Below are 20,017 nucleotides of genomic sequence, written 5' to 3' on the forward strand. Positions count from 1 at the left end.
CTCAAAACCTTGCCAAATATTCGTCCGTCTCCAAAGATATCCAAATTCCATTTCCAAGCTCCAATTCCCTCCAATTCAATTTCTCTGTCAAAGTCTATTTCGCCTCCCTTGTCGATGGGCAGTTCCTCTCTCCCGGCCCATCCCCTCCTCTCGGCCCAGCTCTCTCCTGTGCGTGCGCCGCACATGCTCGGAGCGAGAGAGAGAGCGCCGTCTTCTCTTTCCCCTCTCTCTCGCTCGTTCTCTCTCCTCTCTCACACTGGCGCTGATTTCCGGCCGCCGCCATCCGAACCTCCACCGCCTTCGTCACTCCGGCGCCAAATCCCCCGCCCGTCGCCATTCAATTTTCGGCCGCGCCAGCCGCTCCGCGCGCGCGCACGCCATGCCGCCTGGTCGCCGCCGCGTCAGCCCTGACGCCACCCATGCCCCGTTGCCGCGTCACCCCCACCCCTGTGTGCTCGCGTCCAAATCCCGGAGGCAGAGCCTCTCTCTCCCTCCCTCTTTCTCCCAAGATGGCAAGGGCAAGCCCTCCTTTCTCTCTTCCTTTTCACCTTTACCTCAACCTCAGCGACTGTCATGCTCTGCCACCGCATGGCCGCTAGCTCCGAGCACGGCTGCCAGCTCTCGCTCCTTGACCGCACCAGCCCACGCTCACGACTCGAAAATTTGGCCGTCCGATCCACCGCCTTCGCCGCCCAACACATCCACACCGTCGCCATGTTTCGCGCCGCCCACGAAAACGCCGATCCCGCTCGCCGCCGCCAGCCAAGCACCAGCTCGCCCCCTCCTCCCAAACCGACATCGCCTCCACTATAAAACCCAAGCTGCCCCAAACCCCTTCCTCTCTCGTTTTCGCTCGCCTCACACCTACCACGCCATTGCCGCCGAACCACCGTCGCCGCCTTGTTGCCGCTCATCTCGCTTTCGTCGTCGCCGTCCGTCGCCGAGCACCGGAGGAGTCGGTGCGAACATGAACGCGTGACAAGGAGCTCCGGGCGCCACCTCTCCCTCCCTCCTTCCCTGGCCGCGCCCTCTCCGTGCCGTGCCGCCCCGCCGCCGCGAAAGCCTCCTCGCTGCCTCCTTCTTCTCCTCGGTCGCGCTCCGCCGCCGGCTTCCTGTTTCCTCGCCACCGATGCCGTCCGTCGCCATCGGTGAGCTCTCCGCCTAATTCCTCTCGTTGTCGTCCTCCTTGATCCCCGTGGAAGACCCCTGAGCCGCCGCTCGCCACCCTTGCGCCGCGCCGGAGGCCGCCTCTCGTCGCCAGCCACTCTCCGTGCCGCTCCGCCCAAACTGACGCCGGAAACGGATTCCTTGAACCCCGGAGATGCTCACACCCCTTTGAATTGAACCCTCGTCGTCTCGTCGTGTTTTCCCCTTTTGCTCGCCAGTGATTGCCGCCGCCGCAATACACCGCCGCTGGCTCCTCTCGTGTCGATTCCTCTCACCGCCACGCTCCCGGGGATCCCCTTGACCTCCCCCTGGCTGTCCCTAGGCCGCCGGCCTCCCCTCTTGCTCTCGCGTCGCGTCGCCCGTTTCGCCGCTGCCGCGGTCGGCCGTGCCCCGCGACCGGCCACCTCCGATGTGCCTCCCCAGCCGTCGGCCTCCCTCTACTCCTTGGTTCCCGGCGCCGCCACCATCCCCGAGCCCTCTCGAACCTCCCCGGCACACCGCCGCGGCCGCCCTTCTCGCCAGTTGCGCCCGCGCCGTGCCACCCATCCCGCCGCCGCATGGCCACCGTCGCCGGCCGCCGTCGCATCTCCTCTCCCACATCCGAGCCGGTGGATGGAACCTCCTTGACCCCCTCTCGCTTCCGGTGCCTGGTGCCCACTCGGTTCGTCGCCGTTCGCCGGATTCTGCCGCGCGCCGTCGGCCGTCCGATGCGCCGCCCGGCCTCCTCTCCCTCCCCATCCGACGTGGCAGCCACGTCGGCTTGACCAAGTCAAGTTGACAGGTCACGCCTGCCCCGTCAGCGCCCAGTCAGCCACCCCCCCTTCTCTCTCCTTTGGCTTGTGGGCTTGGCCCATCGGCCCACCTTCCCCTCGGCCCCTTAAAGTGAATAAAGTCTACAGTTACTCCCTTCTTCAAACCAGCCATATAACCAAAGTTCATCTCTCCTTCCTTACCCCTTTGATGGCCCCATTTTTCAGTGACTATCAAAGAATATTCTTGAGAATATTCTTTTTCATAAAATTTAATAAATCTTTTCTTCAATCCAGAAATTCCATAAATCCTTTTTTCCTTTTCCATAAATCAATTCCTTACTCCCAAAATTCCACAAATCATTTCCTTTGATCCCGTACGTCAGTGACGGTCAATAATATTCTTGAGAATATTATTTCTATAAATTTCATAAATCAATTTCCCCTTGTTCCACAAATATCTTCCTTCGCCCAGAAATTCCAATTAAACCTCCAAAATTCATATCTCATAATCCGCAACTCCGATGGACTCCGTTCAACTTCCAGTAACTCCGTAAAATTGAGATATATTTAATGGCACTATTAATTAGGCTAAATAGGATCTTTATTTTGGTCTTTTGTTTAGGTTTTGATTGTTTGCGTATAGTTGTGGTTACTAGATTTTCGCCAATCGCGGGTTTTCTCGAAGATTCGCGAAGCTTCATGAAGACCTTGAGCAAGGCAAGCCACCTTTGATCATCTTGCACCTATAATTTAAATCTAAGTATTTCTTTTCCTCAAATATTGCATGAATAGGATTAACACGAGTAATTTGGCCACGGCTTGCGAGATAGCCTACCGGCCCCCAAATCCTAATTGCTGCAATTACCCTCCTTGAATTATTGAACACTTAAGCCTCCTTTGTCAAATGTTGTGCTTCGATGCATGGGCCCTCAGGCACACGCATCGGAACACCTCCCCTCAAATATAAAATATCCAACGATGGGTAAAACTTGGGGTTTTACAAAAGACTTGGAAAAAAACCCGACACCTGGGTCGGTGCTTGTGAACTAAAATGAATTTCCAAAATCGCGGACGGGGGGACGTACCGGGAGTACGGTTTCCCACTCTTGCACTTAAGGACCGTTTCCTTGGAATTTCATCCGAACATAAGGCAAGTGCGACCACATGGGTGGAATGGGACGCCTTTGGCTGAGTGATTAGCTAATCGGGGGAGCCATGACGCCAAGAGACATGTGGATTTAACGGGGTGGTGCCGGGGAGAACCCCCGGGCTTCCTGGCACAGTACGGTCTGGGACCTAACCTGATGTCGGTCTGGGACCCCTCTTGTTGGCATATGGTGAACCTGTCTCGGCTTTCGAAATGCCTTGTCATGAAAGCCTCAAGGTCTCCAGACGTGGCTGTTCTACACGGGCTGGGTGATCCAGGTTAGTAATGTCGTGTGGGTAAAATGCACCCCCTCTGCAGAGGTTATTAAACTGTTCGAACAGCCGTGCCCACGGTCATGGGCGGATGTGAGGTGATTCCTAGCGTAGTTTTGTTTGACTACTGCTTTGTGAAACTGCTGTCGTGGAAAGGGTTCGATGTTGGGAAAATCTGCGGCTGATGAGATCAGCTAGGCTCGGGTGGCCGTTTGAAAGCTGTTGGCCGGGTGCCAACCTTGATCTATTCAAAGACTGATACATTGCACATACTCCGACTGGACGAGACGTACTGTCTCATCCGTGTCGTTTGAGAAGCACTCACTTAGTTGTTTCAAAAAGGAGTTTAAATAAAATCAATTGCAAAAACAACAGCCTTTCCTTTGAAGCCTGCAATAAACACTTAATTCCCGTGACTTGCTGAGTACGAAAGTACTCACCCTTGCTTTATATAAATATACATATAGTTCCTCTGCCTTGAAGCTGACGACGAAGTGAAGTGAAGAATAGGGTTTCGTCCTGGTTCCCAGCCGTCGCCTATGGTGTTGGGTGTTAGACCGTTGGTTCCGCTGCTGCTGCTGTTGTTGGTGTTTCCTCGTCCGCGTCGTCGGTTGCATTCTCGGGCTGTTCTGAGCTGCAACCTAAGTTAAGGTAAATAAGTCCTCTATTTAATTTAAGGATTGCAATGATTCATATTTGTCACCGTGGGTACCAGCGGTATGTCCTGGGACTGGTACTGTGATCGCGGTTTCATAGGAAGCGGTTCGCGCCGTTTTTCCTATGACACACTCCTATCAGGTGCCATTATACGGTGGTGCCAGATTGGGGTGTGACACCGGTACTTTTGGTATGTCATCCGTATTTTATTCGGTTTTTAAGTTCACTCGTTTTTTGTGTTTGAGTTGATTTTTAAGTTCGTTTGCTATTAGAAATACAGAAGGAGGCGTATAAGAAATCTTTTTTAAAAAACTCGCATGCAAACTTGAAATAATCGGACTCTTAATTGCAGCTCATGATTTTGTAAAAAAAAGTATCCAAGCGAATTCCCATAGTGAAGTGAAAAGGAAAAAAACCATCCCAAATAAACGATGTTTTCACGAGAAAATCACTAAAAGAATAAATAGATTGATAAAACTAAACTCTATAAAACCGTTCACCCGTATTTCTACCAATACCATTGTAAAACGTATTGGGGGCGTCAGTGTTTGTACTGTGTTTCTAAAAATAGCCCATTGTAAAACACGGATATAACACTGGTTAAGAAAAAAGAAAGACGAGACGATTGAACTTCTCACCCACATCTCTTAGTTTGACTGCTTGCAGTTAAAGTTAATCCCCCACCTTTGAAAACGTACTGGGCATGCATATCCAGTATAGCTTAGCCAGTATATATGGTACAATTTTGCTCTAGCTTACCAGCTGCATATTCGTTTTTTTTTCCCAAACGCGCTAGCGACATAAGTTTATTTAACTCAATTTTCATTGTGTAAAATGAAACATGACAAAATTATATTATTTTAGTGAAATTTATTTTTAACTTATAATCAATTAAAAGAAAATCATAGTTTGGCATGTACGACCAGTATATGAAAGGGTAGATTTGGTATTTGTTAAAAATCTGAAAAGGGTTGTTTAGTCATTTAAAATAGAGAATTGTTTACTTAATCTATTAAAAGAAAATAATAGTTTGGCATGCACCCCTTATATTCCCATCATCCCATGATATGACATGGCATCGCCCTTATAGATATCAATATATCATGCATTTGTCATTGGTTGGCATGTTTGCCATCTGTTCTGCTTGCTTTATTTGTGGCCTTAATCAAGGTGACTTAATTTACTAGCTGCAAGTAGCCAGTCCACGCTTTACAAATGTGTTTCTGTGGTACTAGAGCTGGCCTGACGGTCAAAAACTTACTCCATCCAACAACTTACTGCCATGGAATTAACTGTTGATGACACGGTACTACGGTAGAGCTCATGAACACGTCCAAAACAACATGCATATGGCAACACGGTGTCCTTCGATTTGTAGAATATATATAGGTCAACCACAGCTCTCTGCATCATATGATGCACACACACAGCCATATATATTTCTCTGTCTTAGATATCTAATGAGAGAGCTCAGTAGGTTTAAATTTGTTACTTTAATTTGTACATCATCATGCGGGTCCGTATATAGTACGGACTACGGAGTAGTGTCTAGTTTAGCTGAGCTAACTGAAGCTGCAGGCGACCGAGTAAATTAAACCTGCATATATATGAACGCTCACAAGTCAACTGAATGCCATGTACTCCCCACCAATCGACATGGCGTCAGCGGGAGAAAACCGGCGGCAGTCGTGCCATCAGTTCTGACCGCATACGCATATATATATAGCCTCTCATCAGCATTCTTGCATGTCCATTCAGTAAGGAGATCGATCTCGAGAAGCCATGGCGTCCAAGGGTTTGGTTGTGTTCGCTCTCCTCCTGCTCGCTGCTGCTTTCCTCGCCACCTCAGGTGAAGATATCTTTTTAATTCCCCCCTAATTATATACAAGACGTGTTAATTATTCATAAATAACAAATCATCTTATATATATATACATATATATGTACGTTCAGTGTACGTTTCGTGTGCATATATAAACATATGCGCTTTTTTCAAATTGAAAAGTCACTTACCTCAAAGAATCCGCAATTTTCTTGATGGCCAACTGATTTATTTGATGGTAAAAAAAACAGCCGTTAAGTTAAAACATATTCTTATTAGCGGTTCTAACTTGCTGCTAGACATATACTACCTCCATATTTCAATGTATGATGCCGTTGACTTTTTGTCCAACGTTTAACCATTCCTCTTATTTAAAAAAATTATGTAATTATCATTTATTTTATTATGACTTGATTCGTCATCAAATGTTCTTTAAGCATGACATAAATATTTTCATATTTGCATAAAAGTTTTGAATAAAACGAATGGTCAAACGTTAGTCGAAAAGTCAACGGCGTCGTTCATTAGGATACGGAGGGAGTACGATATTTATGCATCCACGCATGCATGCAGAGGCGGCCAACTCGCAGCCGACCTACCCTCCGGCCAACGGTGGCAGCGACGGCCAAGCGGGCGGATCATCAGCGGCTGGTGGCAACGGCAAATCGGCCGGCTATGTTGCGCCCTACTACCCAGGCCCGTGGTGGTGGCCAAACGGCGGCGGCTTCTACCCGCCGCCTCCGTTTAATGGCGGCCCTGGCTGGTACGACCCGCGGTTCGGCGGCTGCCCATTTGGGTGCTGTGGCTACGGGGCTTTCAACGAGTGCTTGCAGTGCTGTGCGCGTCCGTGGTTCCCCTTCTGGTGGTGGCCATAAGGGGCACAGCACATGCATGTACTACGCACGGCATGAAACCAGAGCACTGTGCATGCATGCTACCACCCGCTGTTGAACTACATGTTCGTGATGGATGGAAAGTGTGTGTTTATTTAATTAAGAGTGGGGAGTGTCAATGTACGTGTTGTTTGATCGATGTATTGTGCATGTTGTATGTGTAACTCTTTATTATGGAATAAAAAGGGGGTGGTGGGGGGTGTGCTTAATTAGTACTACCTCCGTTTTTTAATATATGACATCACTCACCTTTTATCAATATTTGAGCATTCATCTTATTCATTTTTTTTTCAAATATAGAAATATTTAAGTCATGCTTAATGAATATTTTATAATAAATCAAGTTACAATAAATAAATGATAATTAGAATAAAATGAATGGCGGCTACACATATCTAAAAAGTGAATGACGTCATATATTAAAAAACTGAGTAAACGGATGAACTAGTAGTATGATCTACCAATGACACAATCTACCTAGTAATGGTGAACATGGAGTAGTGACAGTGGAGCCATGGAGCGGGAGAAACGAGGATTGTACAACATTATCTAAATGTGATGAACCACCATCGCTCGTCTCTATATTGTAAAATCAAAGTGTGTTTGATCTTATTCTGTGAGGAACAATTCGCATATGAGATTATTGGTTTTGGTATTTGGAGATTATTGGTGAAATGGTTTTTGGAGATGATTGGATTTACAGGTGATGAACAGGGACTGCTGTTTTGTCGGGTTCGGTCAGACCGGCGGTATGTGTGTGGTCTGACCGGCCGACTCGGTTTTGGTTTCGGGTTGTTTCTATGGATATCTGTGGATAATTTGTGTTTATGACTTCTAAATGGATATACTATGCATATGCAATATTGTTGTTTGCTAACAATGAGTCAAGTTGGAGATAGCTTGGTCTCGGAATATGGTTTCTTGGTTGATTCATGTGTAGGTAATCTTGACGCCTCGGGAGAGTGTTGCCGGTGATGGATCGGGAGTCAACTTGAAGATAAGGTGACGTACGGACGGTCAGATATCATGCGGGATATACTTAGGCTAAAGATGAATGCATGTGGTTGGTGAAGATTCTATATGGCATTTGGATGGAGTATGGGATGTAGAGTCGCATTTGGATGGAGTCCAAATTTGGTACAATTGAAGTTTGTAAAGTTAGTTTCTTGTACGGGAAGGTTTCCTAGGTGGATTAGGACTTCTTATATGAGTTTGGTTCATGGCTTTAGGCTGCCTACATCATGCATAAATAGAGAGGGAGAGTGTGGCTTCCCGGTATCTCTGCAGAGAGCGTGAAGTTGAGAGAATAGTTAGGGTTTTGAGTTTAGTCGAGATTTTCATGAGTGTTATTGTTGCACTTTGTAAACACAGAGAGAAATAATAAAGTTTTCATCTACTTCGAGAGTTTTTCGATTTGTGTTTGCTCGGGTTCGGCGGTCCAACCGGCGGGACACCGACGGTCAGACCGACGACATCGCACCGATCATATCGACAGGTACACGACGGTCAGACCGGCGGTGGCGATAAGAGGCAGAGCCGATTTCGACATGGTTAGACCAGGCGATCTACTCCGGTCAGACCAGCGGTACAAGCACGGTCAGACCGACAGATCAACTTCGGTCAGACCGATCAACATCGATTTAAGGGGTAACTTTTAAATAATCAGAACAAAATATAACCTTGCTAAAAGAAATTAGGAGAGGAAAGCATTGTTGTTTTTTGCCATAAAAATGAGACCGTGTAACATCTTTTCTTTGATTACCATGTCACACAGTGTGCTTGGCGATGTGTCTTATTTCTTTCAACACCCCTCCCTAAAATAATAAAAATATTTTTGTAACTGCCTAAGAGAAGTTCCTAATCTATTTAAATAACTAATTTTGTTTGAAATTGGTGCCTTATGTTGGTCAATTGGTGTTGTCACAATGATATAATTTTTAACAATAAAGAATTGTCTAACCCCAGAAAGGTTATTTTCATGCCTTCAGTTGACTCTATTCTTGAACCTTGAACCTTGATGTTATATATCTTGATACTATGCGTAGTGGAGCTATATTCTTTGAATTGGTAGCCAAGGGTTTTTTTTCCACTTTGGATGTCATAGTTCCTATAGAACATCGTTATAGAATATATAGATTCTATATGTTTTCTATTCGGTGTTTTAATTAGTTGGATACCATGAGAAGCTAGGGAGATGGGGGTGTGTCCCATAACTCTAAGTATTTTCTGGATTCACTGGCCATGTGCGTATTTGCAGAGCGAGGCTAGAGATGTTAATCATTTTTATTATTTTTTTAAAAAAGTTTGGTCGCCTAAAACAATAATACTATAATTTTTTTTGTGAAATGATGTTCTTGGGTAATTGGTCGCGTAAAACAATAATACCATAATTTTTCGTGAAATGATGTTCTTCGTTAATACGGTGCTTTCATTATTTTGTTTTCCCTTTTTATTTTCGTATAGAATAACATAATGTTGATCTGGTCAACCGTATATAACAGAATACTGCCTGCATGCCGCCTCTCGCATGTATTGTGTTATTTTGGATTTTACATTGGACGTAACTTCTGAGCTGAGGCTTAAGGTGACCTCACTACCCATGCACTGTCCACGCGCTATACAGAAAATTGCGTCGTTAAGAAGCTTTGGCGGTCAAAAACTTGCTCCAATCTAAAGCATTATTCCTACTGAACTCGATCTCGTTGGCCAAACCAACACTGGAGAGATCATGATCATGTCCGAAACAACATGCACGTATGACGAGATGTATCATATCATTTCGATCGATCTGGATATATAATGTACATGTAATCTGTACCTTTTCCAGAGTGTGAGCTCTTTCTTTTTGGACACCATGCCTGTCTCTTTACACACACATTAATTTACCGCTGTACTATACAAAGGATCGGACCAGGTAGCTGACTGAGTAATTAATTTGCATATGAAAGCTAAGTAGAGTCAGCTCTCCATGGCTCATATTGTCTTCGAGTACTCCCATCGATCGAGACGACATCAACGCCGCGCGCGGCGAAAAGCTCATCGATCGATCGATCAAATTGGTAGCTAGCTGTCATGCATCAACCATACATATCTCGTTTCGTTCAGTTCGTGTGCCTATAAATACGCTCGCTTTGCATGAATCGCTTCTCATCACCACACTTGCAGCATATAGTTACAGTCGATCGAGGTGGTCAGTGAGACACAGTGAGAAAATACACGATTGATCGAAGGAGCAGCAGCTAGCTATTTATTTTAGCTAGCCATGGCGTCCAAGGCTTTGCTCGTGTTCGCTCTCGTCCTCGCTGGTGCCTTTCTCGTCAACTGCGCCCAGCAGCCTCGTACGTGATCGATCCAAAACAATTTAGACTAAAGATCTACTCCAATTGATATGATCTCCCTAACTTATATAGTATATGTGTATAGATAATCAATTTCTTCTAGCTATACACATTGATTCGTTTTCTGTCTTATGTTAGTTAACATATATTTTGCTTTTGCAAAATGAAGACTGACATATGGTGCAATTCCCGTACGTACGTTTGCAGAGCCCTACGCCGACCCCAGCAACGACGACCCCAACGCCGGCTACGGCAGCAGCGGCTACGGCTACCCGTCGCAGCAGGGACAAAACCCAGCGCAGCAGGGACCTAACCCGGCGCAACAGGGACCAAACCCGGCACAGCAGGGACAGAACCCTGCTCAGCAGGGACCAAACCCGGCGCAGCAGGGACAGAACGGCGGCGATGGCGGCGCCGGCTATGGCGGCGCCGGCGGCAATGGTGGCGGCGCCGGCGGCGGTAGCGGAGGCGCCGGCGGCGGCGGCGGCGGCTACGGCGATCCGTGGTGGAATCATCCTCGCCGCTGCCGGTATGGTTGCTGCGAGTGCGGCTACTACCGCTGCAACCGCTGCTGCTAATTAAGCTACTAGCTCATCATCGATCAGCCAGCTGAGATCGAAATAACTGATCAAGCTACGTATGTACTACCGCCTGTCGCGTACGTACTACCGTATATACGTGCGTGATATATACCAATAAACATTATTGAAGGTTTGTTAAATTAATTTGGTCGAATATTAGTAAGTGTGTCCCTGTATGGTACGTGTCGTAATGTATTGTGAGAGTGTGTACCTGTGGAACAATAAAAAGGGCGGTGGCTTGATACTTTTGTGCGCGAATTTATATATCTTGATGATCTATATGCGTGGTTATGTATTAAGAGGGAAAATTAACTAAGAAGTAAGAACGCACACGGAATCAGTAATAATCCATGCATATACGGAGAAGATTTTATAAGGTGATGATCAACTTTATAAAGTGGAGTAGTTGGTAAAGTATGTGCATAGTTTACAATGTCAGGCTAATTACGTACGCAATCTCTTATATCCTTTCTTTACGATGCATGCATGCAAAGGAAACGAAGGAACCAACTTTACACCAAAACTTCATCCTTTGCAGATAGCCCGTCGTTTCCTTTCATTTAATTTTCGCGAGATGACTAGGGTAAATCTCTGGGTCGTTTGTTCAAGTTTTAGTAATCATTTTCTGCAAATTGACACACACACCATGCGAGCCCACCGGAAAATGATGTCAAGTTCTGGAGGTTTTATCGCAGCATATGCATGGTGGAAATCGACCGGTACCCGATAACTCGAAGCTAGCAAAACCTGACCCCTGAGCAAAACCGGCCCAATAGCTCTCTGAACGGTCAAAAGAGTACTAGTAATTCTGGCCCAAGTAAACATATACTCAGACTAGCTCTCGGCCATCTCAATTTAGGGTGTGTTTGTGGAAAGGATATCCCTAAATGAAATATAGTAATTCAGTTTTTGAGTGTATTTGGTTGGTAGATAAGGGTGGATAGGACGGTTCGGAGAGGGAATATTCCACAACGATGCTGGATGAGTATATCCGGCCAAACGGCCGGATGAGGATATCAACCTTTACTAATCTTGATCATAATCTTGATCATAAGTTGTTGATTAGCAATAATTAATGTATTTTGTTATTAATTAGTAATTAACTTGTCAAAGTGTTGATTAGATATAAATAGTGTATTTTATTGTTAATTAGTACAAATTATGGATGTATTAATGATAATTAATATATTTTATTATTAATTAGTATGCTATTGTTTTCATTCAATACATTCTCATCCACCCAACCAAATAAATTGGATGGCCATATCCACCCAACCAAATAAAAAACTGTACCACCATATCCCTGCAAATATGAATGGCTAAATCTTGTCCAACTTTGACCACAAACCAAACACACCTAATAATATAGTGGTAACATATTATTGGGTAGAAAATTAAAATGAATTTGAACAGGCTTATCCGGTCTCGATGGTTTTCGATTCTTCCCTTTTGCCGGTCACGATGGTTCTGGAGTCCATCCACCAGGAGGGTCGTTTCTGGTCTCTCACTGGTGCCGTCTCATTTGGGGATCTGTTGGAAGAGTAGGAGGCTCCTCTGCCTCCTCTCCCGTTAGATAGGAGCAACAACTTTTAGTTCTTAGTTTTTTAACTCTTTTTTCTTTTCATTTTCCTTGCGTTGTGTGACTAAAACTCTATTTCTTTTAATATACTGACATGTAATCTTTTTGCGTATCCATGAAAAAAATAGGCTTTATCCAAATTTGTTGTATTATATAGTATCTCATTCGATTATGGTTATTATTTTATGGGACGTGGGAAATATAAGGCTGGACACAAGTTTTGCTCGTCATATGGCTTTTCCCTGTTGTAGAGCGGCTCTGCTGAAGGATTGCCCACATTCGCACCCTTCCCTCCCACAATAATATTCAGGCATTGAGAAGCGGTAGGTGCCTGTATTTGATCTTTTCGAATCAAGCACATCACAAAAGGAGATAATGGGCACAAATATGTGAGGTGCATCACGTCCTCGCTTTTATTCAGATTAGTGTGTGTATAAAAGAGTGTGCGCTGTACATTCTGGAAGTAATATCAAATTTGCGAATATATTCTAGTACTCACCTCTAGTAAAAAAAAAAACGTTTTGACTTTGAAATCACCAGTAATAATCTAGTACTCCTAATGTCAAATATTATTGACAGGGGGAGTAGAAGCTAGTTAAGTTATATTTTGGAAATAGACAGCTGTGTTTGATAGGAAAGGTTTACCTTTCTCCACCGCATGAAAAATGTGTTAGCTCGTTAACACATAATTAATTAATTAATTAGCTAAAAAAACTTTAAAAAATAATATAACTTTTTAAAGCAATTTGTATATAAAAATTTATTTAAAAAACACATCATTTAATTTAATAGTTTAGTAAGCTTGCGCATGAAAAATGAGAGAGATGTTGAGAACTTAAGAACACAACCTCTTTACTATAGGGACTACATACTTTAGAGACAACACATCTGCATTACTGTGCACTAGGGTTTCCATCAAAATTTTACCAGCTTGGTTTGTATATAACCAAAGTCATAACAAGACGATAAGCCACTAAAAAATTTCTCATGCATGATTCGCCAACTAACCAAATTCTAATCAAATTTCTCATGCTTGATTCCATCCGTTTCATATTACAAGACGTTTCTAATCAAACTAAGTTTGTTAAGTTTTAACCAAAATTATAAAAACACGTAATAGTATTTTTTAAAACCAAACAGGCATAATGAAGCTAATTTGGTGTTACAAAAGTTACTACATTTTTATAAATTTGATTAAACTTATTTGACAAAAAAGGTAAAAGTGTATTATAATATATAAAACGAAGAAAGTAAATCATAAGTCGTCACTTGGAAATCAACCTGATTTCCAAATAGTTCAGTACGTGCATGTACGAAAGCGTGCTTCATGGGTAAGCAGTATGAGGAACACGTCTTAGGTTATGTTCGCACGTCCTTTTTCATTTTCACTCTCTCATTTTATACGCGCACACATATTTTTTAAACTGTTAAATGATGAATTTATTTTCTTTATAAAGTTACTTTAAAAAATCATATCAATCTATTTTAATTTTTTAAGTTACTACTTAATTAATTATGTGTTAATGAGCTATATTATTTTCGTGCGAGAATGAGTTACGAAGACGATCGCTGGTGCTCTAGCCACGCAGGGCTTCAATCTTTTTTTTAGGGAAGTCATTTGGCGCGCTTTATTAATCTGCAAACATAATTATATCGTTCACTATAACGTTCAGCAAGAAAATTAGGGCCTCATCAACCCAATTACAATAATTCTTAAACTTAAAAGCATGATTAGCTAGAACATGTGCCACACAATTAGCTTCCTTTTTACAATGCTCAACAGAGACTTTAACAAAATCATATATCAAAATCTGGTATTCATAGAAAATTGCCACAGCTGTTGTTGCCGAAAAACCTCCATCTTGTATCGTCTCCACCACCTGCAAACAATCTGATTGGGTAATAATATTTTGACAACCAATTTGCTAGGCAAGGATGAGTCCATCCCTAAGGGCGTAGGCTTCTGCCATTGCTGCATCAGCAATATGAGATAAGTACCTACAAGAACCAGCTAAAAAAGTCCCTTGTGAATCTCGTATGACTGCTCCGGTTCCTTCTGTACTCGAGACGATGTCAAAGGAAGCACCTATGTTTACCTTGAGAATTACTTCAGGAGGTTTATGCAATCCTTCCCGTGATTTTGCATCCGACTTTTTCTTCGCCATCTTATAATTTAGTGTTAGAGCATACAATAGATATAGCTGATCTAGCAGCCATCTGAATCCTTTCACCATTCACCACTTGCCTCCTTTCCCACCAAATGTACCATCCCCTGTTAAAATCAATTCAGCAAAACCCTGATCATTGAGTAGTGGTGGTAAGGTTTAGGGCTTCAATCTTTAATTATACAATGTTTCGCTTTCGAAGACGATCGACGACACACACTATGTTCTGTAAACGCATATGGAATTTGAATTCCGATGTGTGTTACTTTTCCCTTCCAGGAAACACACGATCACGCGCACGAAAAAGTCGATTTGACTGTCCGCATAGTGTACTTTATTTATTTAATTCCATATACAGTATTTCTTACTAACTTACTCCGATCATGTGAAAAACTTAATCTGTTAGTTTTTTTTTCTCGTCAAATGTTCTTTCGTATTGTGATGTATTCATATTTTTATATAACATAATGCGCTCTGGTCAACCATATAATTAAACTAGCAGTTGTCTGTCTTAATTGCATGTACGTGTTATATATAATTCATTTGGGCTCGATACGTAGAAGTTCAATATAATGCTTTATTTGTGACGAGAGAATGAGAACGGCCAAATGTCAAAGCTTAAAAAGAATTAATGCATTTCTTGGAGCTTGATGGTCAAAAACTTAATCCAAACGTACTGAAGCCATGCATTACTCCAATGGAACTAATTGATGGGTCAAACCAACACGGTAAAGATCGACCAATCGTGGTAACTTTATGGTATATCCTTCGATTTGATGAGTACATATATTATATCCATGTATCTTATCCAGAGAGTGTGATGTCGGTTTGTTTAGGCACACCATGCGCGTGTCTCTATATAGTAGTATGTTTTTCTCCCTTTTTTGCTAGTTGACGCCGAGAGAATTTGCACAAGCGTTAAGTAGTCAACTCAAAATATGACACACACACACACATACGCCGCGCGCGCCGCCTTCGGCTCCCATCGATCGAGAGGGCGTCAACGCGTGCGCGCGGTGAGAAAGCACGATCCGATAGACGATCCGGTAGTTGCCGGCCATGTTGTCATCAACCCGGACACATCCGTTGGCGATCAGCTGCGCGCGTTCAGTTCTTGGCTATAAATTGTACGCTCTGTTTTGCTTAATTGCAAAGCTTCTCTTCTTCACGCGCTTGCAGTAATAAATCGATCTTAATCTCAGCTAGCTAGCTAGCTAGCCATGGCGTCGTCCAGGGCTTTACTTGTGTTCGCTCTGCTGCTCGCCGCTGCCTTCCTCGTCAACTGCGCTCGACAAGAACCTCGTGAGCTTCCGCACCAACTTCATGCACAAATTACCTAATTAAAGATCGAGTCCACACTCCACACGCACACAAAAATTAATCTCCCAAGTCAACACCCATGTTAATTACTGTTGATCTTTTCCTTGTTCTTGCATATATGTATATGCGTGTATATATACTTTTCGGATGAGAAACGTACTCACGTATATATTTGAATGTGCACTTGCAGAGCCCAACGAGGGACCGGCAGCTGACCCCAACGCCGGCGGCGGCGACGGATCATCGGGTTACGACGACGGCAAAGTGTCCAAGTCCGGCCACCGGCCGCAGGCGAAGTACTATAATGGCCACCGGCCGCAGGGGAAGTATGGTGGCCATCGTCCGCAGGGGAAATACTACGGGTACAGCGAATGCGGTGGCGGCGGTGACGACGGCGACTGCGGCGGTCCATGCGAGCATCGTCGCTGTGAGTACGGCTGCTGCGAGGGCGGGTACGGCCGCGACCGCTGCCACCGGTGCTGTGATCACGGCGAGTTCGGCGGCCGCCACTAGCTAGCCCGATCATATCATATCGCATGCGCCGCCGATCGATCGATGACGACCCTATTGGCTATAGCAGCTATTAGTCTATTACTGCCCATCACATACTGCAGTAGAGGTTTGGTTTAGTTATAATAAAAACTGTCGTTATTCTCAAGTGTGTATCTGTATATACGTAGTTTGGTACTCCATGTAATTAAGTAATGTATTGTACGTGTCAAGTGTGCTATGTATGAAATATGAATAGATCACACGTGGAATAAAAGAGCGATAGAGCGGACTGGTGGGAGATTAATTCTATATAAGTATTAAACATTGCATATACATGTACTTTTTTTTAACTGGAAAAAATACCCGTGCGTTGCAACGGTTGAAGATTATCTTAATCTTATTGTTTTTATACGGTTTAGCTAAGGTAAAATTCACTGTAGGAATTTGCTTCGATATTGTTTTTACAAGATCATAAGTTACAATTAGGAGCCCGATCGTCTCGAGTTAGCATGCCAGTTTTTTCAAAGAGATTTCTTATACAACTCCTTCTATATTTCCAAAATCAAACGAACTTAAAACCTACTCAAATACAAATCTCTATTTCCAAATGCAAATGAACTAAAAAAACCGACTCAAATACGGATAACGTACCAAAATACCGGTAAAAACATCTTCAATTTTTATAATAGTAGAGAAGAGATATGGCCCTTTTAGGCTGTATTCTTCCCCCATTTTTCCCAACTCACCACTCTCTTTTTCATAGGCACGCTTTTCAAACTGCTAAACGGTGTGTTTTATAAAAAAAAATCTATACAAAAGTTGTTTTAAAAATCATATTAATCTATTTTTTAAAAAAATAGTTAGTATTTACTTAATGACGCAATAATACATGCTTTATTATGAGTGTCGGGGAGCCTTAGTCCCTTTTGTGTCCCCGTGTTCAAACAAGTTCCTAAAGTTTTCTCACGTAGTTCAATATAGTCCTTAGAAGAAAAACAGTGAGGCCACGTGAACATGCCTACTGCCCACTACTACAGAACCCCCTGTAGGTGATGGCTCATATGAACCCCCTACGTGCCTACATGCATATGTGTCGGTTCAATTGGAATTTGAACCGACACCTATAATATATTGGTATAGGTGCCTTCAAATTAGTGCTGGCTGTGAAACTGACACCAATGCTTGATTCCCAACCTCATCCTCGCATACAATGTCAACATTTAAATATCCATTGTACCAATACAAAACATAGAAATAAAGAAATAAAAACAAAGAATAATGAAAAAAGAGGTTTCTATTGCACAGTGTCCCATTCAAGATAGTATGGTACCAGGTGGTTATCAGATCTAGTACTCCACCAGTGCCAATTGATATCCACTGGTATCAGATCTATTACTCCATCGTATATACTAGCTAAAATCCGTAGGTGTCAGATATGATACCCATGGGTAAGTGGTAACTAATCGACGGCGGCACCCATCGCCACGATGGTCTAACACATGGCCGTAGGGGTGGATATTTAGTCTAAAAAAAATTGGTATTGTATTTGAAGAAATTCAGCTATTTGAATATAATGACCGAATTGCATTGGAAAAACGCTAGGACCGAATATTGCAGTCTCAGGTAATTTGGTTTTGGTCTTGGTTGATTGGAATTTTGTAAGAGCTGAGATTCAAACAAATTACCAACAAATTCAGTAGATCCAAAACAATTGCACATACATCACAAAAATCCAATAGGAATAGCCAATGAGCTTGTCGAGCTTCCAGTCTTCCACCACATCGGCTTTGGATAGGGGCATTGATCTCCACCTCTAGCATGGAGTACGAGCAAGCAAGGCCGTCAGTGTGGCGCTAGATCAGGTAGCACAGGATCCCATCGCACATCACCTTCGCACGCTTTAGGCTCCTGTGGTCACCCATATGCCCCCTTTATTTTTACAAACAAGCTAAAAGAAGACCCGTGTGTAAAAAGATTTAGGGGGTGCCTAGTAAATACATGTATTTGAAAATCAATTTCACAAATAGAACACTTAACATGCCTGTCGTGAAAATAAGTTTATTTTTGCAGGCGACCTGATAAGAAGTCCGCATGTGAAAATAGAATTTCCGCATCTGTGGATTTTGGTCCGCATGAGAAGAGGATATATCCTCTCCCTCTCCTTTTCTCTCCTTCCTCTTAGTGTTAAGTCCTAAACTGATCCTCTCCCTCGCAGTCCTCTCTCACCCATCATGATCCTCTCCCCCACCACCTCTCCTCCCATCTTCACCCTTCCCCTCTTCCACATCACCCCTCCAACCCATCAACTCTCTCAACCAGCAACAAGTGACGGAGCGCCTGGGACAAAGCACTCGTGACGGGAGCAGATGGCACGCGCCTTGGCTCCTCATCCTCCAACCCCAACGGCCTTGAGATGGCCGAATCCGGCACTGGCGGCTTTGCGACGATGTCCTCTCCCTCGACTCTTCCTCCTCCACTGCATGAGGCCCCATGAAAGCCTCTCCCTTTGCTCATCATCCTCCACCTTGATGGCCAGATCCGGCGGAGGTAGCCCCGGGAAGAGCGGGTTTGCTGCCGGCGACCACTAGAGCGGTGGATCCGCCGGCTTTGGGTGGTGGCGGGGTACCAGTGGATCTGGCTAGATCGACCAGCGCTAGGTTTTTCGTACCTTTTTTAGAAACTTTTTTTACCAAAATTATTTTGTAGGTGAGCGTCTTAACATATCCACATGTGAAAATAAGTTCTTTTATTCCGTTGTGGTGCCCACTTGCGATAATCGGCATTTCTACAACACGATTTTGCTCGTTTGGAGAAAAAAAAAACCTTTTTTTTAAGTAGTGCTCGTCAGCTAGTCGGAGTGGAGGAGGTGCAGCTTAAAGCGGTGATGCGGAATAACCATCGAAGACAGTGGTATAAACTATGTTGATATCAGATATTTGCTAGAAATGTCAAAGAATTAGTAGCAAATATAAACATGAAAAAATGGGTCTTTTTATAATTCTACAAATTTGAACATCTTATATGCAGAACTGAAAACACACTAAATAATACTTTTAACTGTATATGTTTATAGGGATTTTACAAAACATATCAAACTACTAGTAAGTATTAAAGAAACCCATGTTTCCGAATAATCTAAATAGTGTACGCACGCTTCACGCACAAAAGAAAAATACACGGCCGGGCTAAGTAGTTAAGTGTGCTAATAGGTGCGCCGTTTTTTTAGTATAGACATATTCGACGCATTCGCTTTTAACGTTTTCTCACATAACCCAGCGTGGAATACGTCATGTACAGTATGCTATACTGAAATTAATTACGTTATACGCTCAGGACTTGATCCTTAAGGATCCTTAAGGATCAAGCTTGACACATCACGGTCGATTTCCTTTGGTGAAAAAGGCACACGCTATGTTCTGTAAAACTCACACTGAATTTGAAATTCGAAGAGAGCGAACTTTCCTTTTTGAAAAACGCATGAACTGTACTATACGTACGTACAAATGCACGAAAAGTTTGTGGAGCTAGTCCAGGAGAGCTGAGCTGAGCTGAGCTCGGTTTGCACATCATCATGGATTAGCTGGAGCTGTACAGGATCGGATCAGGTTGCAGCCGACCGAGTAATTAATTAAATTAATTGCAGAAGAACACTAATCAAGCAGTCAACTATATAGCGTCAACATGCCCACCGATCGAGATAGCGTCAACGGACCGGGAGAAAATCTCATATGGTTTCAGTTCAGTTCAGTTCTGTGCATGCCTATAAATACGCTAGAATATATAGCTTCTTAATTATCATCACGCACTTGCCGTACTGAGAGGAAAGGGTTTA

At 43.6% G+C, this 20,017-nt stretch overlaps 3 protein-coding genes across 3 annotated transcripts; all 3 read left to right on the forward strand.

Annotated features, from left to right (window-relative positions):
- Positions 1-5,760: 5,760 nt before the first annotated feature.
- Positions 5,761-6,920, forward strand: LOC127764604 (glycine-rich cell wall structural protein-like). The gene is made up of 2 exons (XM_052289501.1): positions 5,761-5,844; positions 6,391-6,920. The coding sequence occupies exons 1-2, from the start codon at positions 5,778-5,780 to the stop codon at positions 6,690-6,692; spliced, it is 369 nt and encodes a 122-aa protein (XP_052145461.1). The 5' UTR covers positions 5,761-5,777; the 3' UTR covers positions 6,693-6,920.
- Positions 6,921-9,883: 2,963 nt separating this feature from the next.
- On the forward strand, positions 9,884-10,797 carry LOC127761059 (glycine-rich protein 3 short isoform-like). Its single transcript, XM_052285269.1, has 2 exons — positions 9,884-10,048; positions 10,256-10,797. Exons 1-2 carry the CDS (start codon positions 9,973-9,975, stop codon positions 10,624-10,626), a joined length of 447 nt encoding a protein of 148 aa, XP_052141229.1. The 5' UTR covers positions 9,884-9,972; the 3' UTR covers positions 10,627-10,797.
- A 4,742-nt stretch (positions 10,798-15,539) lies between these two features.
- Positions 15,540-16,518, forward strand: LOC127764597 (glycine-rich protein 3 short isoform-like). The gene is made up of 2 exons (XM_052289493.1): positions 15,540-15,675; positions 15,884-16,518. The coding sequence occupies exons 1-2, from the start codon at positions 15,594-15,596 to the stop codon at positions 16,204-16,206; spliced, it is 405 nt and encodes a 134-aa protein (XP_052145453.1). The 5' UTR covers positions 15,540-15,593; the 3' UTR covers positions 16,207-16,518.
- Positions 16,519-20,017: the final 3,499 nt, after the last annotated feature.

The sequence above is a fragment of the Oryza glaberrima genome, chromosome 2, assembly GCF_000147395.1.
Source record: "Oryza glaberrima chromosome 2, OglaRS2, whole genome shotgun sequence".
NCBI lineage: Eukaryota > Viridiplantae > Streptophyta > Magnoliopsida > Poales > Poaceae > Oryza > Oryza glaberrima.